The 27,264-nt window shown below is 39.6% G+C and overlaps 1 protein-coding gene and 2 long non-coding RNA genes across 20 annotated transcripts in view; 2 read left to right on the top strand and 1 right to left on the bottom strand.

Annotated features, from left to right (window-relative positions):
- Positions 1–27,264, bottom strand: part of SPIRE1 (spire type actin nucleation factor 1) — a 180,827-nt gene that overhangs the window by 138,042 nt on the left and 15,521 nt on the right. For 16 of the 18 annotated variants that reach the window (XR_002344986.2, XR_014807548.1, XR_014807546.1 and 13 more), the window contains exon 2: positions 16,686–16,720. Coding sequence is in view for 10 of the 18 variants with exons in the window: in XM_021096025.2 (XP_020951684.2) it covers positions 16,686–16,720 (35 nt within the window). In the remaining 8 variants the exon portion in view is untranslated. Of the gene's footprint in view, positions 1–12,303; positions 12,334–16,685; positions 16,721–27,264 lie in introns of those variants that run through there. The other 2 variants (XM_084964083.1, XM_021096029.2) reach the window with 2 other exon arrangements.
- Positions 389–19,716, top strand: LOC146402708 (uncharacterized). Its single transcript, XR_014807598.1, has 4 exons — positions 389–4,263; positions 7,103–7,242; positions 7,441–7,739; positions 19,255–19,716. It is a non-coding gene; the product is annotated as an uncharacterized LOC146402708 (long non-coding RNA).
- Positions 12,809–16,255, top strand: LOC146402709 (uncharacterized). Its single transcript, XR_014807603.1, has 2 exons — positions 12,809–15,731; positions 15,879–16,255. It is a non-coding gene; the product is annotated as an uncharacterized LOC146402709 (long non-coding RNA).

Genomic DNA, 27,264 nt, shown 5'->3' with positions numbered 1-27,264 from the left:
ATGGGGCAGCCAAAAAAGAAAAAAAAACAACAAAAACAACCCAATCAGAATCTAAATTTTAGAAGATCCAAAGAAGGTTTGTATACATATTAAATTCTGAGAAGTACTGTCTTCTGTGATCTGCTCTCACCATCACAGAGGCTTAGCAGGTACACTCCCCCACCTTAGGACCTGGGCAGTAGTATTCCCTCTTTCTGAAATGCTCTTCCCCAGATATCTAGATACTCATTCCTGTAGCTCCTTCATAACCATTTTGGGAAGCCTATTGTAATCACCTTGTTAAAAATTATGAACATGCTACCATCATAGTTCTCTTTATTACTTTTTTCCAGTGCACTCATAACCTTCTACATACAATAATTTATTTATTTATTTATTTATTTTTGGCTTTTTTTTTTTTTTTTTTTTTTTTTTGCCTTTTCTAGGGCCACTCCCACGGCATATGAAGGTTTCCAGGCTAGGGGTCGAATCAGAGCTGTAGCCACTGGCCTACACCAGAGACACAGCAACGCGGGATCCGAGCCACGTCTGTGACCTACACCACAGCTCATGACAGCAAAGGATCCTTAACCCACTGAGCAAGTCCAGGGATCGAACCCGCAACCTCATGGTTCCTAATCGGATTCGCTTACCACTGAGTCACAACGGGAACTCCTATTTATTTATTTATTTTGGCCACACCTGCAGCATATGGAAGTTCCTGGGCCAGGGGTCGAATCTGAGCTACAGCTGCGACCTTACACCACAGCTGCAGTTGATCCTTAGCCCACTGTGCCAAAGTGGGAACTCCTTATATTTACTTTCTGTCTACCCCTGGTACAATACAAATATTTAAAGGGCTGAGATTTTCATCTGTTTTGTTCACTGGTGAATCTCAAATCTTAGAAGAGAGCCTGGACACAGCAGGTGCTCAAGAAATATTTGTTGAAAAAAGAGTCTAGTCTTCAACAGCTTCTTCAAGGGCATGGCAATCAACTCACACTGTGACTCATGTGCCCCTGAAATCACTTCCTTAGCAGTTATTCATGCCTGTATTCTCTCCCCCTCACCTACCTGGAATCTACTCAGTATATGTGAGAACATCCATCTACTCCTCTAACCAAGCCCCTCACTATGCTGCCACTGCCTTCCCACTAAACCTCAGGATTTTCTAAAAAATAATTCACAACTAAAACTTTTGTGGTCTCTTCAAATTTCTCATTTCTTAAATATTCCCATTCTTCTTTCTCCCTACTTCTTTAACTTAGTGTGGTTATAGAGCACTTGAAGCATGGCTAGCCCAAACTGAAAAGTGCTAAACTAAAATACACACCAGATTTGAAATACTTAGTATGAAAAAAAAGAATACAAAATTGTTCGTTAATAATTCTCATATTACATGTTGACAAGTTAGAAATAACATGTTAAATCAAATATATTATGCAAATTGATTTCACCTGTTTCATTATACTTTTTAATGTGGCTAATAGAAAATTTTAAGTACATGGAGTTTTCCTGTGGTGCAGCAGGGTAAGGATCTGGTGTTGTTACTGCAGCGGCTCAGGTCACTGCGGGCCAATGGTTTGATCCCTGGCCCAAGAACTTTCACATGCCACAAGCACAGCCCCCACCACAGACACACATACACCAAAAAAAAAAAAAAAAAAAAAAAAGGACATTTATGGCTCCCACTATATTCCTTTTAGATAGCACTGCTCTACACCAGTTCCAAACAGAATGCTTCCTTCTGTCCTGGAAAAAATTCTTCCCCTACTTTTTCTGTTTTTTGTTGTTGTTATTGACTGCACCCACTGCATATGGAAGGTCCCAAGCCAGGGATCAAATCTGAGCAGGAGGTTCAACCCACTCCTTAGCAATGCTGGACCCTTAACACGCTTCTCCAAGCTGGGGATCAAACTGGTGCTTCCACAAGGACAAGTTAAATCATTAATCCACTGTACTATAGTGGGAACTCCTACTTTTTGTTTTAACAAGCAGGACACTAAGAAAAGAATGTCAGGGAATGCAACATGCAATTAAAAACAGAAACTAAAATCTCTGTAATGCTTTGAAATGATCACTTTGTGATCTTTGCTTGAAAGCAAAAATTTTAAGATAATGTTTTTCAGGCATACACATAGAGTATATTAAGTAATATTAAAATATAATATCACTATCTGTAAACATTTATCAAACTATAACTTAATAATCCATGCACTTTTCTCAATGTCCTATACTTCAACAAAATATTTAAAATATAATGTTAACACCACACAAATTAATTTTATCCAAACCAAGTGACAGTGTGTTTCTTTGATTCCTGCTTTTGCATGCTTCCTAAAATTGTAAAGGAGAGAAATAAAAGCACCCTCTTCCTTTCATTTCTTCCCTTTAAAGTCAGAGTCCAGTAACAGATCATTTAAATACTATCCCTTCTCACAGCAATCTCCTTAGCAACCTTTTACAGTTAGTCATGGGTTGCAAAATTTTCCCCATCTCCCATTCTTTAAAGAGCCTGTGTCCCTTCCAGAATAAAGAAATTTAAAACAGAAAACAAGCTCTTTAAATGGAAATGTTAAGAAGATTTCACAATCTCCTTCATTGCTTTTGCCAGCTCCTCTCCTCTAGCATTCTGCTTTTTCTCTCTTCTCAAGGTAAAGCAGATCTGGTAACCCGGACCTCTATGAAAACAACAGTGGACACTTCTAATGATACCTGGCAGTCATTATGAAAGGCCATACCCACCAGCCCACACCCTGAGACCCCATTTCACAAATACAGGATATTGATTCATTTTTGTTGTTGTTGTTGATGATTCATTTTTAATTAATTTACTAAATTTCTTTCTTGTATAAGCTGAACAGTATTTAACAGTATATTTGAAAATATCTTCATAAGAAAAGTATCAATACAAATGATTACTCTCGATTCATTTTATTACGTTGGTATCAACTACCTAATTTTATTAACCATGCATAAGGAAAAAAATAAAATCACAAGTTTAATAATCCAAACTTCAGATAAATAACAGTTTAAGGAATCAGGTACTAATGCCTCTAGAGTTATGGGAGAATATTTGCGTCCAAAGCATATACCAAATTAGAGCCGGTGCCCACAGTCTCCTATTTTATGCCATGCCCCAAAAAGTATCATCTTCTCTCTCATCTCTCTGGCCTTGACTGAAATATGGAGGCAGCCACAGGAGAAAGAGGAAGAAGCTCTCCTCATATTAAGAAAGACAAATCAACATGATCACCAACGCAAAATGGAAAGACTGTCTAGCATGGTCTTTTTAATGACTCCAACTATTTATAAAATGTAAAGGAACAAGACACATTAGGCTCTCCCCAACCATCGACTCACACACATATAATCTCCCTTCCCCACAATCCAAGGAGAGTTTTAACTTCTGCCAGTCCAGCTGAAACCAAGCCCCCCTAAAACTAAGTCCCTTGCTGAGCTTATGATTAACCTCCCTATCCAAATCTTTATTCTATCATCATGCCTCTGTTCCCCTGAGGAATGAGGACTATCCAAGACAAAGGGGGTCTAAACCAAGCAGGACCTTGTGGGGCCTTCCCAGGCAGAAAAGCCCCTTGGTGTCCCCCATTTCCATTTCTTTCTTTTTTCTGCCGCCTGCATCATACGGAAGTTTCCAGGCCAGGGATCGAACCCAAGCCATAGCAGTGACAACGCCAATTCCTTAACTGCTAGGCCACCAGGAAACTTCCATCATTTCTTGTTTGTAGGAGGAAAAAAAAAAAAAAAGGCTTCAGTCTCCTAGGCCTTTCCCAAATTCCAAAGAGCAGGCTCAAGCAGGTACTGATGAGGACAACCAAGTCACAGGACTCCCAGCGATAGACTGTTGCCGCCTGATGCATATCTCTGAGATACTCTGTAGAAACTAAGCCACCCACCCAGATGGAGGTTGGTGACCACATGCTGCCCACAGGCATGTAGACCCCAGACTAGTGGGAACCAGAAGTTGAGACTCCCGAAACACCACACTGTTTACCTTACCACCAACCAATCAGAAGGTCCACAAGCCATCCTTGGACCCTCTCCCCAACACTGTCTTTAAAACCCTAGCTTGAGAGCCATCCATGAGTTGCGGTCTTCCGAGCATGAGCTGCCCTTTCTCCTTGCTTGGCCCCTGCAAATAAACCTCACTTGGCTGCGAATATCGGCTGTCCAAGCTTGGCTTTCTGCACTGTGGGCACACAAGCCCTCGCTCAGTCACAATTTGGGAATCCAGACAGGACCTCTACCCATCTCCTTTGGTTAGTGCCCTAGGGCTGCTGGCCCTCTGCCAGCATGGAGCCTGGCCTCTGCAGCTGCCCTGGTGAATTTTGCCTCGGGAGCCAGCTGGGGATTCCTGTCTCAACCAGTATCAGCAATCCTGGGCAATACTGCAGGCATGCAGTAAAGGAATGGTTTGGGGATTGGAAGACATCTATTGGTAAGCAACCAGCACAAAGATGCAGCTAAAAACTTTTACTCTTGTATATCGGTGTCTTTCTAGGTCCACTGCTGGATACTGGGCTGAGGGGTGGGGAGGGGGATTGGATTTGGTAAAATTAAGAACCTAGGGGAGTTCCCATCGTGGCGCAGTGGTTAACGAATCCGACTAGGAACCATGAGGTGGCGGGTTCGATCCCCGGCCTTGCTCAGTGGGTTAAGGATCTGGCGTTGCCGTGAGCTGTGGTGTAGGTCGCAGACGCGGCTGGGATCTTGCGTTGCTGTGGCTCTGGCTGGCGTAGGCCTGTGGCTACAGCTGCGATTTGACCCCTAGCCTGGGAACCTCCATATGCCATGGGAGCGGCTCAAGAAAACGCAGAAAAAAAAAAAAAAAGAACCTAGGGTTGCTTTTGGAACTGGTTTGGCTTTTGTCGTGTGTGTGTGTGTGTGTGTGTGTGTGTGTGTGTGTGTGTGTGTGTGTGTATCTGTAACTGAAAAGATTGCACTATTTTATTTTTAATTAGCAGAAATGAGAAACAAAATTTCAGCTCCTAAAAACAATCCTTTAGGATGCATCCTATAAAACTGGACCATCTTTAGTTATGCTTCCATGACTAAAGGCAGAACAACATATATTTTTTAATACTGCATGGCCATTACAGTCTTTAGACTCTGGAGAAAAACGCCGAAGATGAGGCTCATCTGACAATCCATAATTGGTTTTGTCAGCTCGAAAAAATATCTTTTCAGAATTCTGACCCTCAGGAACCCTAAGTTCTTCTAGGAGAACCTTGCATTTCTCTCTCTGTTCCTTGAGATATAAATGTCCTGCCAGAGCTCTCACAAACACTCACCTTATCTAGACCACCTCCAAATCCTGAAAGGAAAAAAAAAGGTGGGGGGAGGAGGGAGGCTTTTTAAATTTAACTTAATCCAACTGTTATTTACTATTGAGTTTTATACTGTAATACCTGAAGCATGACTAAAATTCTAAAATTAGGCTATGAGATCTTTCTGCCTGTATACACGTGTATGTGTGCATTATAAATATACGCCTTTACCTTTGGGTGGTATTATCAAAATTAATTTGTAAAAGTTCTACTTAATTGGCTTAAAGAAAATTAAGCACTTATCTACTTCTCAGAAATATGAAAGCAAATAACCCAAATGAATTTCAGATTAATGTGATCTGGAAAATATTCAATATTAAATTACTATCATATTAAAATTTATCAATTTAATTAACATAGAAATGCCTTTAGAGTCATCAACATTAAGCATAATACTCTTATTATACCTAGGATTACTGAAAGTCAAGTAAGTTCATATTATTTCTGTTGCAAAATTTATCAGCAAGAAAAATAACTTGATATGATGAAACCTTTAAATAAATTAAACATAAATGAGATAAGTGGTTTTTAGGTAAATGTGGTTTGTTTTTGGATTTTGGGTTTTTTTTTTTTGCCTTCTTTTAGGGCCACACCTGGGGCATATGGAAGTTCCCAGGCTAGGGATCAAATCAGAGCTGCAGCTGCTGGCCTATGTCACAGCCACAGCAATGTGGGATCTGAGCTTGCAATGAACCATCCAAAAATGAAATTAACATGTCATTTATAACAGCATCAGATCAATTGATTTTTGACAAGGGTACCAAGAATACCCAAGGGGGAAAAAACAGTCGAAGAAGTAATGCTGGAACAAATGGATATCCACACACAAAAGAATGATGTTGGACCCTTACTTACTTCATACCTTGCCTAAAAATTAACTGAAAATAAATCAAAGACCTAAGTTAGGAGCTAAAACTATAAAATTCTTAGAAGAAAACACAGAGGTAAAGTCTCAGAAGAAAACATAGAGAGATGGTAAAGGCCCTGACTGTGGATTTGGCAATGGATTCTTAGATAGACTACCAAAACAAACAGCAACTAAAGAAAAAACAGCTTGGACTTCATCAAAATTAAAAGCTTTTGTGCTTGAAAGGATACCCATCAAGAAAATGAAAAGAAAAAAACACAGAATGGGAGAAAATATTTGCAAATCATTTATCTGACAAGGGACATGACTAGAATATAAAAAGAACACTTTAAAAATGGGCAAAGGATCCACAAAAAATTTATACAAAGAAGTACAAAGAACCAATAAGCACATCAAAACATGCTTAACATTCTTAGTCATCAGAGAAATCCAAATCAAACCAGGATATGCCATTTCACACCCCCCAGGATGGTTAGAATAAAAAAATCAGATAATAGAGTTCCCATTGTGGCTCAGCAGTTAACGAACCCAAATAGCGTCCATGAGGACACAGGTTCAATCCCTGGCCTCACTCAGTGGGTTAAGGATCTCATGTTGCTGTGACTGTGGTGTAGGCCAGCAGCTACAGCTCCAATTCGACCCCTAGCCTGGGAACCTCCATATGGGGTGGGTGAGACCCTAAAAAGACAAAAAAAAAAAAAAAAAATCAGATAAAAACAGGTATTGGCGAGGATGTGGAAAACCCAAAACTTTTATACACTGCTGGTGGGGATGTCACCCTACTTTGGTAAACAGTTTGGCAGCTCCTCAAAAGTTAAAACAGAGTTACCAGTTGACTCAACAATTCTGCTTCCGTATACATATCCAAGAAAAATGAAAACTTAGGTTCACACAAAACCTTGCACAGGAATGTTTATAGGAACATAATTCATTTATTCATAATGGGCAAGAGGTGGACATGCTCAAATGTCCATCAACTGATGAATGGGTAGAAATGAAATATGGTGTATCCATAAAGTTGACTATTCAGAAATTAAAAGGAATGAAGTATTGCGAGTTCCCACTGTGGCACAGTGGGTTAAGGATCTGCCATTGTCTCTGTAGCAGCTCAGGTTCGATTCCCCAGTCTGGCACTGTGGATTAAAAGGATCCAGCATTGCCACAGCTGTGGCTCAGATTTGATCCCTGGCTGAGGAACTTTCATATGCCGTGGGTGCGGCCCTGAAAAAAGGAAAAGGAATGAAGTATTGATTCTATTAAATAGATGAAGCCTGAAAACATGAAGTGAAAAATCACAGTCACCAAAAAACACATTCTATGATTCATTTATTTGGAATGTGCAAAATAGGCAACCTAAAGAGACAGAAAGTAAATCAGTTCTTGGTTGGAGTGGAAGTGGGATAGTAGGGGGATGGAGGATTATAGAAAAAGGGTACTAGATTTCATTTAGAGGTGACAAAAATGCTCTAAATGTGATTGTAGTGATAGCTGCATAATTCTGTATATATACCAAAAACCAACGCACTGCACATGTTAAATGGTTGGTTGACTTATAAAGCTTGTGAATTATATTTCAATAAACCTCTCACAAAAAATTAAGAAACACTATCATCAAAAGAAATCACGGGAGTTCCCGTCATGGCTCAGTGGTTAATGAATCCGATTAGGAACCATGAGGTTGCGGGTTCGATCCCTGGTCTTGCTCAGTGGGTTAAGGATCCGGCGTTGCCGTGAGCTGTGGTGTAGGTTGCAGACGCGGCTCAGATCCCACATTGCTGTGGCTCTGGTGTAGATCAGCGGCTACAGCTCCGATTGGACCCCTAGCCTGGGAACCTCCATGTGCCGAGGGAGTGGCCCTAGAAAAGGCAAGAAAAAAAAAGAAATTACATAATTTGGGAGTTCCCATTGTGGCACATCGAAAATGAATCTGACTATTATCCATGTTTTAAATGCCTTACAATAGCTGCCAAATACTGTAAAATCTCTACCAAATTGAGGAAACATGTCAAGAAACACCATACTGAACAGGAGAAGCTCTCTTCATCAGCCTCGCTCTACCTTACTCACCCATCTCACACTTCTGGTCCTTCTAAAGACCATACAGACTGATCTCCAGGACAAATACTAGCCAGGAGTAGGCTAGCTACTCTTTAGGTCACCAGTGCATTTAGGTCACCTGGTAGGAAGTTGTATGCTCACCACAGGTCAGTTGGGTCTATTCCCAAACCCATTTATACAACTGTACTTACGTGACTACAAAAAAAAAATTTAAATAAATGATACATTAACTGATTAAATATGAATGCATAAATACTATCCCCCCCAAACTATAAGCAAACAGCAAATAAAGATATATATCAGAAGAATGACCCTATAAGATAGAAGAAAATTTCAGAAAGAAATACTTCTTCCGGGAGTTCCCGTCATGGCGCAGTGGTTAATGAATCCGACTAGGAACCATGAGGTTGCGGGTTCGGTCCCTGCCCTTGCTCAGTGGGTTAACGATCCAGCATTGCCGTGAGCTGTGGTGTAGGTTGCAGATGCGGCTCGGATCCCGCGCTGCTGTGGCTCTGGTGTAGGCCGGTGGCTACAGCTCCAATTCAGCCCCTAGCCTGGGAACGTCCATATGCCTCAGGAGCGGCCCAAGAAATGGCAAGAAGACAAAAAAAAAAAAAAAAAAAGAAATACTTCTTCCTGGAAGAGAAAATGGACCCACCTCCAATCTTTTTCTTTTTTTACATCCAAACTTTAATACAGCCTATAAGACCTGGCACACCTTATCTCCCTGCATTTCCTACACCTCCCCCTCACACCCTCCAAGCTGATATCCTGCTGTTCAAAAACAGCTTGCTCTCCGTCCTCACTATAATGACCTTCTGCCTGCAAAGTTCCACCCCATATCAAAATCCTTTCTAGCAGCCTAGTTATTAACTCCCTAAAGCCAAGTTTGTCATTTCCATAAAGATGAATGTGTCCCTAAGAGTAGCATATAATAGATGATCAATGAATAAGTCAACTCTATTATATACATATTTGGAAAGAGATGTCTAGAATATTCTAAATAGTCATTATAACTAGAAGGGTGTGAAGCTATTTTTACTTTCTTCTCTGTCTGAGGTGATTTAATTTTTACAACAAGCAAACATCATTTCTACAAATGAATAAAAGTACTTTGAAAAGTAAATAAAAATATGTAGCCTGTTCCCACTGATCCTATCAGTATTATATTATCTGTGCCAAAAAAATAGTTTTATTTTATTTAAAACACTTAAAATTTAAACTATTTATTAAGGCAGTTGCTATAACCCACGGATACGGCAAGTTGTTAGGCAAAATTTCTAATATTAAAGAACGTAGAGGAGTTCCCGTTTTGGTGCAGTGGAAACGAATCCGACTTGGAACCATGAGGTTTTGGGTTTGATCCCTGAACTCACTCAGTGAGTTAAGGATCCGGGGTTGCCATGCACCGTGGTGTAGGTTGTAGACGCAGCTCAGATCTGGCGTTGCTGTGGCTGTGGCATAGCCTGGCAGCTGTAGCTTCAACTAAACCCCTAGCCTGGGAATCTCCATATGCCATAGGTGCAGCCCTAAAAAGCAAAAAATAAAATAAAATAAATAAAAAATAAAAAAATAATAAAGAACATAGAAATGTGTTAAGTTACCTGAAAGGTAAACTTTCTGCTCCTTCAACAATAAAATATTTACTCCCAGATAATTTGTGTACTCTGAAATCCTTTGCCAATATACATACAGAATAACTGTCACTGGACTTCAAATACAGTAAAACCTGTACAAAGGAACAGTGCTTGTTAGAAACTTTGTGTTCTATGGTCAATGTCCCCTGTATTTAAGACACCTATGACTGTACCGCAGAAAGGCTATTTTGGACATAAATGTTATCTGAGACAGAGAGAAAAGAGAGAGGAAATATGGAAGAGAGGGGGGCAGGGAGGAGAAAGTCAAAGGAACTATCATGATGTCCCCAGTCCATTTCTGATCATACAGGAAATCTAGGTAGACTATTTATTACATCATCAGCATCTCACTACAACCTCTACTAGAATTGACACGCAGAAATAACAACTCAAACATAGACACGATTTAATCTGAGGACACAGTGATTTCCAGACCATATAAATTAATTTGTCAATCAAATGATCATTTAAATTCAAGAATGTTTGGGAGTCTTTAATCCAAAAGACAGGAAGTAGAATATGAGTATACTCCTGTTCCTTTTAGCCAGCTGTCCAAGAAGAAAATGCTGTTGTTACCAGCAGTTAATTTGAATTTACTCTTTCAATTCTTCCTAAGAACACATATAATTTTAACTTACTGTCATACAATTCCATTTATTAACCATTACAGCAAGACAAAACCTTCTGATGAAAGACAGATATGTAAATAACACCTTTTTGTTTCTGCCAGCTATTCCTGGATTTATTTAGTTTGGTATCAAATACTATTTTCACAATTATATAAAACAGGCTCATTATGCAGCAAAAGTTGTGCACCAATGAAAATTTTGGGGAAAAATATTACATACTTATTTCATGTTAGAATTTTTTAGTTACTTCTGAAGTTAACTGAGGGCTATCAAATGTTGATTAAAAGAGGGATTACTCATCCAATTAACGCCATGAGTCTACATGAGCCAGAGGTGAAATCAAAGTACAGGGGGCTAAATTAAGTAAAGATAACATGGATGTGTTAAAGCAGTGAACACCCACATACTATCTTTGGCAGTTTATTTTAGCTTGCTTAGAAAACATTAAAATTTTTCACATAGTCCAGTTTGTGTCAAAAACTGTATATAACCAGAATGAAGTCCCAATACTAACTCTGATATACTTCTTGGCCAATTCTCAAAATTGTTGTGTTCCCCCACAAAGTAGACTAGTTCTAGGTCTGATTTCCCAGGAGGTTCACAGGTACGGCATAATCCTTGAGTCATTCTGAGTAATTTAGAACTTCACTAATTTACAAACCACTGCAGTACAGACCCAACATCACCTAACAATGGGGCTGAAGGCTCGTGGATTCCGTGAGTCCTTCACTCCTTAGCCTGGTCTCCATCCGGCAGGAATGTATTCCCTGGCTACATAATGCCCTGAGAGAGTCAAAGGTGAAGGGCAGAAAGAGAATAAGGAGACATGCCGCCGTTCCATTGTCCCAAATGGGGCACAAAATTAATTATCAACATTATGCAGATACCTTACACTGCAGATAAATAAAGGCTGGATAAAAGCAAACATAAGAAAGGTGAAGAGAAGTGGTTCTGCAACATACTGGCCATATGGCTTTGGGCAAGTTACGTAACCTCTCCATAATTTAGCTCTCATTTCTAAAATGTACATAGTAATGTCCACTTCATAATTTTGTTGTGAGACCTGAATTAGTTAATATCTGTTACAGTACTCAGCATATGGTAAACTCTAAATTACTTTTTAAAGATGCATGTGGGAATGAAACAGAGTAGGTATTTTTACATGGTACATATGAACTTCTAAGATGTGAACATGAATCTTTCTAATAGTTTTCCTCAGTAAAGCTTAAATTTTTCTATTACGCTATAATTTTTATAAACTAGCTCTATCAAGATTAAAGTATTGACAAAAGTTATTTAATTTTATATAATGGTTTAACCAATTCCACTTAAAATACAGCAAATCCATCAAGGAGAACAGAATAGGATTGTTCTGGTTACTCATTTAACCTTTTTGCCTGCTAAAGGTAAAGGACCTTTGAGTACTACATAATTAAGTGTGGTTAATAGAAGACAGAATGTGATTTAACTTGGAAAGCTAAAAACAATGAAAACGCCTCAATTAAGACGCTTGAAAATTCAAATCTTATATGTTTTAGTATTGTTAGGTGACTAGCCATTTTTTTCAAATATAAAAGTATAACCCACAAAACTATTTAAATAATGGCAGTTTGGAAAACTTGCAAACTGGGTTTGAAAGTTCCCCTAAACTGTGGACTGGGACTGCTTTTTTGACAGGCAAATCCCCACAAATACAGGTCAGTCACTCAAGAGTTTATAAATCACCAGTTTGAGCTGTGACCCATTCCTAGAGGGGAGGCCAAGGGAGGGAACACACTACTTACATTACATGTCATCCTCAAAAGCACAGGGACCGAATACACATCAGCGATTGCCAGGGACCAGGGGGTTGGGGCGTTGGGGGGGAGTAAGGGGGTGATGAAACTTGATTGTAAGGATGGTATTTGTCAAAACTTGAAGAACTGTAACTAAAAAAAGTTAAATTTTACTAGTATGTGGAATTCCCACTGTGGCTCAGTGGTTTAAGAAACCAACTAGTATCTTTGAGGACGCGTGTTCAATATCTGACCTCACTCAGTGGGTTAAAGGATCCGGCATTGTCATGAGGGGCAGTGTAAGTCAAAGATGCAGATCGGATCCTGTGTTGCTGTGGCTGTGGTGCAGACTGGCAGCTGCAAATCTGATTTGATCCCTAGCCTGGGAACTTCCATACGCTATGGCTGCAGCCCTAAGAAATTAAAATTTAAAAAATTTTACTGTAAGTAAATTATATCTTCAAAACAGAGAAACAAAGTTGTAGGAAAAATTAAATTGTCTACTAAAGTAAAATTTTTTCTTGTCTTTTTTTTTTTTTTTTTTTTTTTGCTTTTTAGCATATAAAAGTTCCTAGGCCAAAGAGAATGAATCTGAGCTGCAAATGCAACCTACACCACAGCTGTAATAACGCTGGATCCTTAACCCACTGCACCACAGAGGGAACATTACTTGTCTTTTAAGACAAATTATATGAAATATTTCCCTTCATGAGTTCAAATGCTGGAAAATACTAGCATAAACAAGAATAAAGATTTTCCAAACTGTGAGAAATAAAGTAAAATATCTGATTTTAAGAGACATTATGCTATTCCTGAGGTACAAAATCCCATAAAAGTTGACTCAATGCCTTGCATGGCGCTGTGTTCATTAGCCAGGCTGTGCGCTAAATGCTCTATGTGCACAACAGCCCACCTTTCAGATCAGGCGAGAGAGAAGGGAGTATGAACTGAGCTCAGGCACAAAACCCCCCAGCTGCCTCCGCCCAACAACATCTTCCAACTAGATTAGTCTCGGTGAGGATGTAGGTTGGATCCCTGGCCTTGCTCAGTGAGTCAAGGATCTGGCATTGCTGCAGCTCGATGTCCTCAACTTCCACTGTCCACCTTGGAGCTCTGGTTTTACCTCTCTCAACCCTCAATTCTACTGCACTGTTAGTACCTCTGCTAGCCGGGCCCCAGCCCAACAGTTCTCAAACTGGCCAATCTTAAAACACTCAAAAACTACCAGGGAGTCCAAGGAGATTTGTTTATATGAGCTATAATCTATCAAACATTTACTGTTTTAGAAATTAAAACAGAAAATTTTGAATCATTCAAATTAAATTGTTTAAAAATAATATTAAATATGTTAGTATGTGTTAAGTAACATTTTTATAGAAAGAAACACTCAAAAACTTCACCAAAATAGAGCGGGGGTGGTACTCTTTTACATTTTTGCAAAACACTTGAAGTTCATTCTGAATAAAAGACAGCGACATCTACTCTGCTTCTGCAGTCAATCTGCTGTGACGGTTACGGTCGTGCCGCCACATGGCCTCTGAAAGCACCAGTGTACACTCCTGAGACAGCGAGAGTAAAAGGGCAAATAGTGTCTGAGTATCACTGTGAAAACAGTTTGAGCGTGAAAGGGTGTCAAGAACCCCCAAAGCCCTGGCACCACCCTGGAAAACCACTGCTCTAGCTGTGGCCATCTCTAGTTGAGTCACTTTAGTGTCACCAGACACCCACCCATCCCCTCACTCAGACTCGGGTTTCTCTCGGCCCCTGTGCCATGGGCACCAAATGTACTGTCTTCCTCAACCCCAATAACAAAACAAAACAAAACCTCCTACTTAAACTGTCTCCTTCTCTCAAGTCAAATTTCTTGAGAAAGTTCCCACTGCCTCTACTGCCCCTCCCTTGTAATGACCAAAGTGATACAGAGACCTCTCATTTCAAAAAAATCCAAACAACAGATAAATCACCACCCACAACCCCAGCCTCTTCTCCAGAGGTAATAAACACTGTTACTCTAAAAAATACCCCAAACCCATTTTGTAAACTAAATACGAGATTGAACTTTTTATTTTCTCGTGATTTTTCCCTCTTCAAATAGTTACACCAAAAAAAAAAGTTCTGAAAGAGAGTTCTGTTTAAATCCCAATTCTTTTGGTGACTAAATTATGGATCACAGGACAAAAGCTATCACCTGGGAGATAAGATGAAGTGACATTCCTATACATAGCAAGTGCTAAACAAAATGTTAAAACCATGTTGATTTTATGGCAACATAACATAGTAATAAGAATGAGACTTTCAACTATGCCCTGTATGTAAAATCCTCACATTTCATTACCTAAATGCAGGTGAATGCTGATGACATTTGTATCATTGTGATATAGACAACAGTGTCTTCAGAGTTTATAAAATATTTGCAGCCATATTATTTCTTTAAAATTTCACCACCCATGAGGTAGAGATTACCTTAACATTTTATAAATAAGAGAGCCAGAGTTCTTAGAGAAAAAATTACTTGCTCAAAATTACATATCCATAGAAAGATGCACACTAGAAACCACAGACAGAATTTATATTTTTGGACTCAAATCCTACTCCTTTATATCATACTGAACAATACATCAAAAATGCTCACAATATAAAAATATTAGCTTCTTGCCCATTTTTACAGCTAATTTGGAAAAAATAATCTCCACTCCCAAAGTTGAATAGAAAATACAAAAAAGATTTGACTAAATTCTAAATGTCAAAAAGAATAAATCTTAGCTTCTTTATTACACAATATAATCCCTTAGGAAGCATTTTTACTTAAAACAACAATTAAAATTTAATAAAACCAACATCAACACACAGATATATTATAAAATTAGAAAAATAACTTCTTAAATCCTTAATTAGGTACTACCATTACCAAAAGACCTTTATTAAAAAATAAGAAACGGGGAGTTCCTGTCGTGGCACAGCAGAAATGAATCCAACTAGGAACTATGAGGTTATGGGTTTGATCCCTGCCCTTGCTCAGTAGGTTAAGGATCGAGCATTGCCATAAGCTGTGGTGTAGGTCGCAGATGTGGCTCAGATCCCAAGTTGCTGTGACTGTGGCAAAGGCTGGCAACTCTAGCTCCGATTCCACCCTGGCCTGGGAACCTCCATATGCCATGTGTGCGGCCCTAAAAAGACAAAAGACAAAAGACAAAAAAAAAAAGAAAGAAACCTGGAGTTCCCGTTGTGGCTCAGCGATAACGAACCTGACTAGTATCCATGAGGATGCAGGTTCAATGCCTGGCCTCACTCAGTGGGTTAAGGACCCGGCATTGCCGTGAGCTGTGGTATAGGTTGCAGGCACGGCTCAGATCCTGCATTGCTATGGCTGTGGTGTAGCCTGGCAGCTACAGCACCAGTTCAACCTTCCCAAGCCTGGGAACCTCCATATGCCACAGGTAGGGCCCTAAAAAAAGACAAAAAAAAAAAAAGAAAAGAAAAGAAACCTACTTAAATAAATGACAAAGCATTTAATTCATCATTAAGCTTACTGAAACACTTTCAAAGTCCCTATATTTTCCTACACCGAGGCAACTCCATATGAGTCCAACACATTTAAATGATTTATTATGACACACTAGATTGAATTTAAAAACTGAATGTAAATTATTTCTTATTAAGGGTTCTTAGCTAACTTCATTTCACAGATAGTAACACAGGAAATTTCTTCAACTATAATTAAGCCAATCTTTATATCTTTATAACACACCTTGGAGTTCCCGTCACACCTCAGTGGTTAGTTAACGAATCCAACTAGGAACCATGAGGCTGCAGGTTCGATCCCTGGCCTTGCTCAGGTGGTTAAGGATCCAGCGTTGCCATGAGCTGTGGTGGAGGTCACAGACGCGGCTCGGATCCGGAGTTGCTGTGGCTCTGGTATTGGCTGGAGGCCACAGCTCTGATGAGACCCCTAGCCTGGGAACCTCCATATGCCTCAGGAGTGGCCCTAGAAAAGGCAAAGAGAAAACAACAACAACAACAACAACAACAACAAACCAAAAAAAAAAAAAAACACACCTTGACATTTTTAAATTATGGCAATTCTTCACATTTTACTCTTCCTAACTATAAAAGATATATATACTTTCTCTCAACACATCCTTATCAGAAGACCAAAAACCCACAGCAAGATATTTCTTTTTTTCTGGCTGTGCCCAATGGCAAATGAAAGTTCTAGGGCCAGGGATTAAACCTGTGCCACAGCAGCACCCAAATGGCTGCACTCACAAGGCTAGATCCTTAATCTGCTGCACCACAAGGGAACTCCCATAGTGAGATATTTCAGTACTCAAGTTTGTCTAAATAGGACTGCAAAGCTGCATTACTAAGAAATATTTGAGCATTTCTCTTACCTCTGTTTCTGTACAATGTGAATATCCCAATTTACCTGTAATAAAAATATAAAAAGTTACTTTCAGAGGATTTTGGCTTATCATAGATTAAAAAAAAAAATTTGAGCTATTCTGACTATAGCTTAAATATATCTTTGAAAATCTATGCAAATAGAAGTTTCTAGAATGACCAAATATTCTAGAAGGTCCTGCTTAAAGATTCAAGGTTAAATAAACCCATAAAAAAATTAAAAAGAAAAAGATGGAAAGAATTATACTTAAATGTAATAAGATGTAAAACACACATATATTTAATATGCATTATATATAAATAAATGAAAATAAAATAAAAATGCTTGTTCTTTTTAAATACTTCAAAGGCATTTAAAATACTTCGAAATGCCTTAAAAAGTATTTAAAAGACTCTTGGGCTCTTCCCCAAACATTTCCAGTTTAAAGGTACAGGATCATTTCAATGAAAGCAAAAATGTTTCAAATTCCTATTTATTTGAATCTATGAAGAGTGTTTTTCTTTAATAAATGAACAGATACCACCACAGAATTAATTTAGTAACTCTCCGAACAGAGACTCATCTTCAGAATAAGCAGGCTGAACATTTATTTGGCTGCACCAACAGTAATGTTCTCTTTCCATTACTGAGATACAACACCAAAGGAAGTGCACAGTTACAGATCTCTGTCAATTTGGGTGATTAAAACATACTTTTTAAATTTTAAAAAAAACCAGCTATTTTAAAGGAAAATCATTTATTAGTTTTAACAGAAACGATATTTATATTAAATACTAAAAAATTTAATTTCCCCAGTCTACACTTCTTAAATCTTATTTGTTCTAAGTTCAAATATACATTTATCTCCACCTCTTTCCCTCCACCCAAAACTATCTTTCCTCCTAACTTCCTCTCCCAGCCGAGTACTCCCATACCTACTCCACAGGGGTTGGCCCATCAGTCTGTGATTTAATGTTTAACTACAAATATATACCTTAAAGTCTACAATGATGCCACCAAAAAAATCCTAAACAATGTTTTTATATGCCTCTCAACTCTTAAGATGAAAAATAAATTTGAAATCCACAATTTCTGATGACCTAATGATCCTAATGTGAAACACTGGCTGAAATTGAGACCAGAAAATAAGAAACCTTGGGTTCTGTAAATTTAAAAAGACAGGTAAGCAACATATAAAAATTATATGAACACATAGATAAAATGGGTTTAATATATGTTTAGTATGTGCTACAGTTTGATAACATTTATATAATATTATTGTATCAAATTATATATTATAGTTATGTATATAATATTATATATTATCTTTTTGTTTATATATGACTGCTCAGAACATTAGTGCTTTTGGTAAATTAATTATACCTGACTCCTACGAGAAATGGTAATTAATTTAACTTAGGAATATACTGTGGAAAGGAACAGCTCAAAGAAGTCACTAAATACCTCTCAGCAAACACGGAGGATCTACTCTGCACAGGAGGAAGAAAGGAGGGGAAATACAGTATTAAGCTACAACAGAGAGTCACCTCTTTGAGAGCACATGGATATTCATTTTTGGTGGACATTCATTTTTGGTATGATGTATTCTCAGGGTACAGGGAATTACAAAGAAATACAGAACTTTATGTAGTAGGTTTATTGTTGGTAATAGTGTTGATGAAAAAAATCTTTTTTTTTTTTTTTTTTTGCTTTTTAGGGCCGCAGCATATGGAGGCTCCCAGGCTAAGAGTTGAATTGGAGCAGTAGCCACTGGCATACGCCACAGCCACAGCAACGCCAGATCCGAGCCACATCTTCAACCTACACCACAGCTCACGGTAACGCTGGATCCTTAACCCACAGAGCAAGGCCAGGGATCGAACCTGCATCCTCAAAGATACTAGTCAGATTCATTTCTACTGAGCCACAATGGGAACTCCTGAAAATTCTTGAATGATTTTGTATATATTGTAGCACTGAGCAATGAAATAAATACAGTGATATCGTTTGGAATCACGGATGGAAGGAAAGGAATATACAAACCTAACGTGAGGAGAGAAAACTGTGGGAGAGATAATACAGAGCTTCAGAAAACCGTCTACTTCCCAGCTCTGGGAGGGAGAAGCAACAGCACCCCAGTTTGCAGGGGCACACCCAAGCCATTCCCCTGAAAGGAACCAGGACTCCTTGGGAAACTGGCTGAAATCAAGGTTGGGACAGAGGAATTACAAGATGAGCTAGAACATTTCTTCTCACTAGAAAGCAATGAAAGTGCTCCTGAGTTGGAAAAATTAATATTGTAAAAATGGCCAAACTACCCAAAGCAATCTACAAATTCAATGCAATCCCTATCAAATTACCCATGACATTTTTCACAGAACTACAACAAAGAATCCAAAAATTTATATGGAACCACAAAAGACCCAGAATCGCCAAAGCAATTCTGAAGAACAAAAACCAAGCAGGAAGCATACATCTCCCAGACTTCAGGCTATATTACAAAGCCACAGTCATCAAGATAGTGTGGTACTGGTACCAAAACAGACAGACAGACCAATGGAATAGAATAGAAAACCCAGAAATAAGCCCAGACACCTATGGTCAATTAATCTTTGACAAAGGAGGCAAGAACATAAAATTGGAAAAAGATAGTCTTTTCAGCAAGCATTGCTGAGAAACCTGGACAGCTGCATGTCAATCAATGAAACTAGAACACATCCTCACACCATGTAACAAAATAAAACTTAAAAGGGCTTAAAGACTTAAATATAAGACAAGACACCATCAAACTCCTGGAAGAGAACATAGGCAAAACATTCTCTGACATCAACCTTATGAATATTTTCTCAGATCAATCTCCCAAAACAACAGAAATAAAAGCAAAAATAAACCAGTGGGACCTAATCAAACTGACAAGCTTTTACACAGCAAAGGAAACCAAAAAGAAAACAAAAAGACAACTTACGGAATGGGAGAAAATAGTTTCAAATGATGCAACTAACAAGGGCTTAATCTCTAGAATATGCAAGCAACTTGTACAACTCAACAGCAAAAAAGCCAACAACCCAATTTAAAAGTGGGCAAGGAGTTCCCGTCATGGCACAGTGGTTAATGAATCCGACTAGGAACCATGAGGTTGCGGGTTCGATCCCTGCCCTTGCTCAGGATTTGGCGTTGCCGTGAGCTGTGGTGTAGGTTGCAGACGTGGCTCGGATCCCGCGTTGCTGTGGCTCTGGCGTAGGCCGGTGGCTACAGCTCCAATTGGAGCCCTAGCCTGGGAAACCTCCATATGCCGCTGGAGCGGCCCAAGAAATGGCAAAAAGACAAAAATAAATAAATAAATAAATAAAAGTGGGCAAAAGACCTGAACATTTTTCCAAGTAAGATTACAGATGGCCAACAAGCACATGAAAAAATGCTCAACATCACTGATTATTAGAGCAATGCAAATCAAAACTACCATGAGATACCACCTCACACCAGTCAGAATGGCCATCATTAATAAGTCCACAAATAACAAATGCTGGAGCGGGTGTGGAAAAAAGGAAACCCTCCTGCACTGCTGATGGGAATGTAAACTGGTACAACCACTATGGAGATCAGTATGGAGATATCTCAGAAATCTATACACAGAACTATCCTACGACCCAGCAATCCCACTCCTGGGCATATATCCAGACAAACCTTTCCTTAAAAAAGACATATGCACCCGCATGTTCATTGCAGCTCTATTCACAATAGCCAAGACATGGAAACAATCTAAATGTCCACTGACAAATGATTGGATTAGGAAGATGTGGTGCATACACACAATGGAATACTACTCAGCCATAAAAAAGAACAAAAGCATGCCATTTGCAGCAACATGGATGGAACTAGAGACTCTCATACTCAGTGAAATAAGTCAGAAAGAGAAAGACAAATCTTATATGATATCACGTATATCTGGAATCTAATATAAGGCACAAATGACCCTTTCCACAAAAAAGAAAATCATGGACTTACAGAATAGACTTGTGGTTGCCAAGGGGGAGGGGGAGGGAGGGGGGTGGTTGGGGAGCTTGGGGTTAATAGATACAAACTATTGCCTTTGGAATGGATTAGCAATGAGATCCTGCTGTGTAGCACTGGGAACTATGTCTAGTCACTTATGATGGAGCATGATAATGTGCGAAAATAGAATGTATACATGTATGTGTAACTGGGTCACCATGCTATACAGTAGAAGAAAATTGTATTGGGGAATCCCAATACAATTAAAAAAAATAATAAAATATATATATTTAAAAAACTATTAAAAAAATAAAATATATATATTTAAAAAATGGTAAGATACAAAAAAAAAGTAATGAAAGACTCAAAGAATGATAGAGCGATAGCAAAAGTGTACAAAGTCCCATGAAGTAAGAATTTCTCAATGATCTCTATTATAAAACTGAAAACGCTTTCCTGGGAGTTCCTGTCATGGCACAGCAGAAACAAATCCTACTAGGAACCATGAGGTTGTATGTTCGATCCCTGGCCTCGCTCAGTGGGTTAAGGATCCGGCATTGCCCTGAGTTGCAGTGTAAGTCACAGAGGCGGCTCGGATCCGGCATTGCTGCGGCTGTGGTGTAGGCCGGCAGCTACAGCTCTGATTAGACCCAAGCCTGGGAACCTCCATATGCCTCGGGTGTGGCCCTAAAAAGACAAAAGACAAAAAAAAAAAAAAAAAAGCTTTCCTGTAAGAACATCAAAAGTTTCTGTGAGAACATGCACCACTTTTAGTTATTCTATCTGAACTGGTGACTAAGTCATGCAAATATGGAAAGGTGGTTAAGTATGAAGTGCCTGACCACCTGCACTACCCTGTCATCCAAATCCCTGGCCCGACTCTGAGCCAGGAACCAAAAAAATCCCAATTACATGACAGAAGAGCTTAAAGGAACCTTGGAAATGACCTTGCCTAAGCCACCCATCCGCAAAGTAGTAATCTGAGTCTGAGGAGCCAAACACATGTGCAAAATGACAGCGCAAAGAGAAGACCCCAAGGCTCTGTCTGACCTGCTCATGAGTATCAGTGTGGCTTTGTCATCCTGCCCTTCCATTCCCACTTGCAGGGGCCAGTGTCTCAGCACCTACCGTGGATGTTAACGCTTCTGGGGAAAGGCACCCCTTGATTTAACAGTTGGAAGCTGCCAGTGCAGCACTTACAATTTTCATTTGACAACTTTTGAGGCTCTCTTCAAAAGATGGCCACCTCTGTGCACAGAGCCAGACCTAAGGAACCCTTCTAAAACCTACAATCTTATGACTTCACTTTCTGCAGTCCCAGTAACCTTAGTTGATAGTGGGCCTAACCAGGTTGCAAATTATTAAATGCAATAAATTAATTCTTTCAATAAAAGTAACTTTACTGATACATTGATTCTATTGATTTGTTGAGTTTAATTAGAAGGCTAGATTATCTATTTGATGATATAAGACAAAAGCAAATATATGAAATGGTATTTAAACATTAAGCTTCAAAATATTTCAACCTTATCAAAGTACTCATACACTAGGAAGAGGGATGATTTGCCCAGCTAGCCAAAAATTCAGTTCAGTACTTCTCAAAAGGAATAAGCACTTCAACAGTGCTGCAAGAATCAAGGCTGGGTTTAACTCATTCTAAAATAGCTGATGCTCTTAAAATTTACTAGACAAGTTCTCTCATGTCTAGTAAATAGACACAGAAAATAGAAAAACTAATGTCTTCCTATAAATTGACAAAGAATGGCTTTAAAACACCACACTACCCCTAGTAATGCAATGTCCATCATAAAGAACTCATCACCTAAAGAACACTGTCATCTTTAGCAGACATTTTATTTATTTATTTTTAGGTCTTTTGGGGGCCGCACCCACAGCGTATGGAAGTTCCCAGGCTAGGGATCTAATCAGAGCTGTTGCTTCTGGCTTACATCAGAGCCACAGCAACGCCAAATCCGAGCCATGTCTGCAACCTACAACACAGCTCACGGCAACACCAGATCCTTAACCCACTGAGTAGGGCCAGGGATGCAACCTGCATATTCATGGTTCCTAGTCGGATTCATTTCCGCTGTACCATGATGGGAACTCCCTTTAGCAGACATTTTAAATCTCAAATGCTGATCATTAGATGTCCCACTCAGTATGCCTGCTCAATAAGGTACCAGAGGGAACATGCCAATGAACACAACACATTTAGAAAGCCACAAAGCCTCGGCTGTTCACACAGCACAATTTCTGAAATGGCCTCTCCTCAATGGAATCACAAGTTGTGATTAACCACACATCTATTTGGTGGAAATTAAGGCACAATTTCAAAAAATTCACCAATGTTCATGTAAAATGAGTAATACTTTTATACTAAGGTAGTATTTTAGTCTTTGGAATAGAAACCTTAGTACATGGCTGAATTATCACAATCACAGAATTAATACGATTCAAATTAGCTTATTTGCAAAAGAGAAACTGTGCCCACCAAAAAGACATAGAATCTCTGGAATTTCTAGGACAAATAAATAGTTCTGAGAATTATTCTCCAATTTTCTCCTATGTGATCACACCCTGGCCAGTGTTTAGGTCTGTCTGTTCTTTTTTATGCTGAAATGGAGCAAAATCAATAGGTATATCCACCATCTTGCCAGCTTACCTCTGCCCTCCTCATTCCTTCAATAAATATTTATTGAACACCTACTGTATATTTGAGGGTCAAGCAGTGTGCTGACTACATTTTTTGGGTTTGGAATAAGAGAGTCTTTTTGACTTATTTTCTCCCTGGAAAGAAGGCTTCAAAGACTTAAATGGTAACAGAGTTGACGTTTACTAGGTCCTTACTGTGTGACAGGCGACAGGCCAAGCAGTTCACTTTATTACTTCTGAGCCTCACAACAACCCTATGACAGGTACAATTATTAACCTCTACCTTACAAACGGGAGATGAAGAGCAGAGGCCTTAAGTACAGCCAACAGCCCATCTGGAATTCAACCCCAAAAGCCTGGCCTGCAGTCCTTGCTCTTAACCATTGTACTCTGCTCTCTTGTGCCCTGTGCGTCATTCTCTCTGGGACTGTCCTGTCACCCCAGACACCATCAAATGAGAAGCACAGCACAGATGTGTCAGGAAGCCCTGGAGAGCTGTAAGGTATGCTTCCTTGTATAATCAGTGCTGCTCTCAGACTTGATTTTGACCCCAGCCCTCATGAGGAACATAATTTTTCATCTTAATACCACTTATGCTACAATGCATTCATTATTCTCTCTTCATTCATGGACAATTTGTCTGTGTGATGGGTTCTCCCCAGAATCTGACTCCCCTTCTTTGAGATCATCTGACCCCCATCAGCAGACTCTGATTCTAGAACCTTCAGCCTCAAGTAGCCTTTCCCATAAATCTCAAGTTTATCCCAATTCTGAACAGTGGGAACTTCTGCCTTAATTTTTTTTTTTTTTTTTTTTGTCTTTTATCTCTTTAGTGCCGCACCCGCATACGGAGGTTCCCAGACTAGGGATCAAATTGCAGCTGTTGCTACTTGCCTACACCAGAGCTCATGGCAACGCCAGATCCTTAACCCACTGAGTGAGGCCAGGGAATGAACCTGCAACCTCATGGTTCCTAGTCAGATTCGTTTCCGCTGCGCCACAACGGGAACTCCATTTTTTTTTTTTTTTTGGTCTTTTTATCTTTTTTTAGGGCCACACCTGCATCATATGGAGCTTCCGAGGCTAAGGGTCCAATCGGAGCTGTAGCCGCCAGACTACGCCACAGCCACAGCCACAGCAACATCGGATCTGAGCCATGTCTGCAACCTACACCACAGTTCATGGCAACGCCGGATCCTTAACTCACTGAGCAAGACCAGGGATTGAACCCACATCCTCATGGATGCTAGTTAGGTTCGATAAACGTTGAGCCATGACAGGAACTCCTGCCTTAATTTTAACTTACTCTGTACTGTACTTTGTATCCTAGATTCTTTATATTAAAAAAAAAAAAAAAAGCAAGCAAGCCTTGACTTACTACTGCTAGTTGCCTTCCTAGGAACAATCCACCCTTGGACTTAACGTCCCCAGCACAGCCCCCGCCTCCCTTTCTGGCTCTGCATGTTCATCCAATGAGCGAACCCAGCTGACCACTTCACAGAACTAACACCCCTGATTTCTGTCCCTCCTCCACAACACCTCCCAAATCTAGGTGGAAATTTGATCCAGACTACAAACCCTCCCAACCTATTCCTTTGTTCTAGAGTAACCAGAATATAACTGAGCTAGTTCTGAAATGAAAGTTCTAATAATGTGTTTTGTTAATTATTAGTGTTATTTTTTCTTTCTATTCAGCAAACTTAAACTTTCTATTATCTCACAGAACAAATATCAAGTATTTTCCACTGATAAATAATTACTTCATTATCAGCATAACTTTTTTCAACAAAACTCAATTATCTTTGTCTACTTCATGTAATTCAGCAACACTCAAAGGTTGCATAGCAAGTACCTATGCAGACTCTCCTCCTGTGCAGATTGTAATCGAGTGGCCATGGCTGTCTAGGATGCTATCTTCAGAAGAGTTCTAAGGGCAAGCATGAGGTGGGAGGAGCCTATGACCCTTCAGCAATGTTTCCATGGGGACAGAAGGGAGGGGCAGTGCAGAGGCTGCATTTCTGACACTCCTGTGTTGGGATGTGATGATGGAAGTTGTAGTTCTTTTTATGTACAGTGTGGATTTAGGTTTTAAACAAATTACCCTAGTGATATCAATTTAAACATTAGTTACCTAAATTTCATGAGACCTAAAAAATACACTGAGATCACAGCACTTTATCACTTTTTTCAAGAACAAGGAGATAGCAACTGCCAATCCCAAATGTTCTCCTATTTCCTATCAACTGAAGAAATCTGGTTTTCTTGCATTTCATACACACCCTGTGTATTCTCCTTAGAATCTCCTCTCTGCTGTTGCCTCTGATCTTGCCAAGAGGAACTCTGCCAGAGGGAGCTCAAGTACTTCTATTCTCAAACTCAAGCTTCTTTAGACACAGTACCATAACCAACATCCATATCCACTTGCCCAAATATGTTATTTATTCTCTATCAAGATTGGGTATATCTGAAAAAAAAAAAAAAAAAGGAGTTCCCGTCGTGGTGCAGCAGAAACAAATCCAACTAGGAACCATGAGGTTGTAGGTTCAATCCCTGGCTTCGCTCAGTGGGTTAAGGATCTGGCATTGCCATGAGCTGTGGTGTAGGTCACAGACGTGGCTCGGATCTGGCGTTGCTGTGGCTGTGGTACAGGCCAGCAGCTACAGCTCTGACTGGACCCCTAGCCTGGGAACCTCCATATGCCCTGGGTGGGGCCCTAAAAAAGACAGGGGAAAAAGAAAAAAAAAAAAAAAGATTGGGTATATCTGGAGTTCCCGTCATGGCTCAGTAGAAATGAATCTGACTAGTATCCATGAGGACGCAAGTTCAATCCCTCAGTGGGTTAAGGATCCGGCGTTGCTGTGAGCTGTGGTGTAGGTCACAGATGCAGCTCAGATCTGGCATTGCTGTGGCTATGACGTGGGCTGGCAGCTGCAGCTCCAATTCGACCCCTAGACTGGGAACCTCCATATGCCACGGGTGTGGCCCTAAAAAAGAAAAAAGATTGGGTATATCCAATTTAAACTATAAAAACTACCTAGGCACACATATTCAGCTAATTAAGTTATATACAGTAAGGGTTATTTTTATTATACCTGTAAGTAAAACCCTAAATTCTTTCAACGCAAATAGAATCAGAATAACTGTTAATTGCAAAAGCAGTCAGAATCGAGGAGCAACTATCATTAGACAATTTTTTTATTATCTGTTTTTGTCTTTTTAGGGCTGCACTCACAGCATATGGAGGTTCCCAGGCTTGGGGTCAAATCAGAGCTACAGTTGCTGGCCTACACCACAGCCACAACAACACGGGATCTGAGCCACGCCTGTGACTTACACCACAAGCTCAAGGCAACACCAGATCCTTAACCCACTGAGTGAGGCCAGGGATCAAACCTACATCCATATGGATACCAGTCGTGTTCATTACTGCTGCGCCACCACAGGAACTCCCATTAGACAATTTTTTAACAAAATTTAATCAAAGCACTTCAAACATTCATCTTTTTACGAAGGGAAGAAAGGCTCAGTGAAAATGTATGTGTGCAGTATGTATGAGTAGACAAAATACTCTTACATAAATTTCCTCATTTGATTCTTCTAACAATTTTGTAAGAAAAACTGGACATATATTATTTCCACTCTACAGATAAGGAAATAGAGTCAGAGAGGTAACATAGCTTGCCTGACGTTATAACTAAGTGATAGTAAGTGTCAGAACCAAGAATCAAAACCACATCTTCTGGGACTTCCCATTGTGGTGCAGTGGAAACAAATCCGACTAGTATCCAATGAGGATCCAGGTTCGACCCCTGGCCTCGCTCAGTGGGTTAAGGATCTGGCATTGCTGTGAGCTGTGGTGTAGGTCAAAGACTCAGTTCGCATCCCCCATTCCTGTGGCTGTGGTACAGGCCAGCAGCTGTAGCTCCAATTCCACCCCTAGC

The sequence above is a fragment of the Sus scrofa genome, chromosome 6, assembly GCF_054392235.1.
Source record: "Sus scrofa isolate SSC_HxYL_T2T_F1_AM1 chromosome 6, Sscrofa_HxYL_maternal_Yorkshire_Landrace_v2.0, whole genome shotgun sequence".
NCBI lineage: Eukaryota > Metazoa > Chordata > Mammalia > Artiodactyla > Suidae > Sus > Sus scrofa.
The sequence above is the reverse complement of the archived record's forward strand: the minus strand, read 5'-3'. Positions and strand labels throughout refer to the sequence as shown.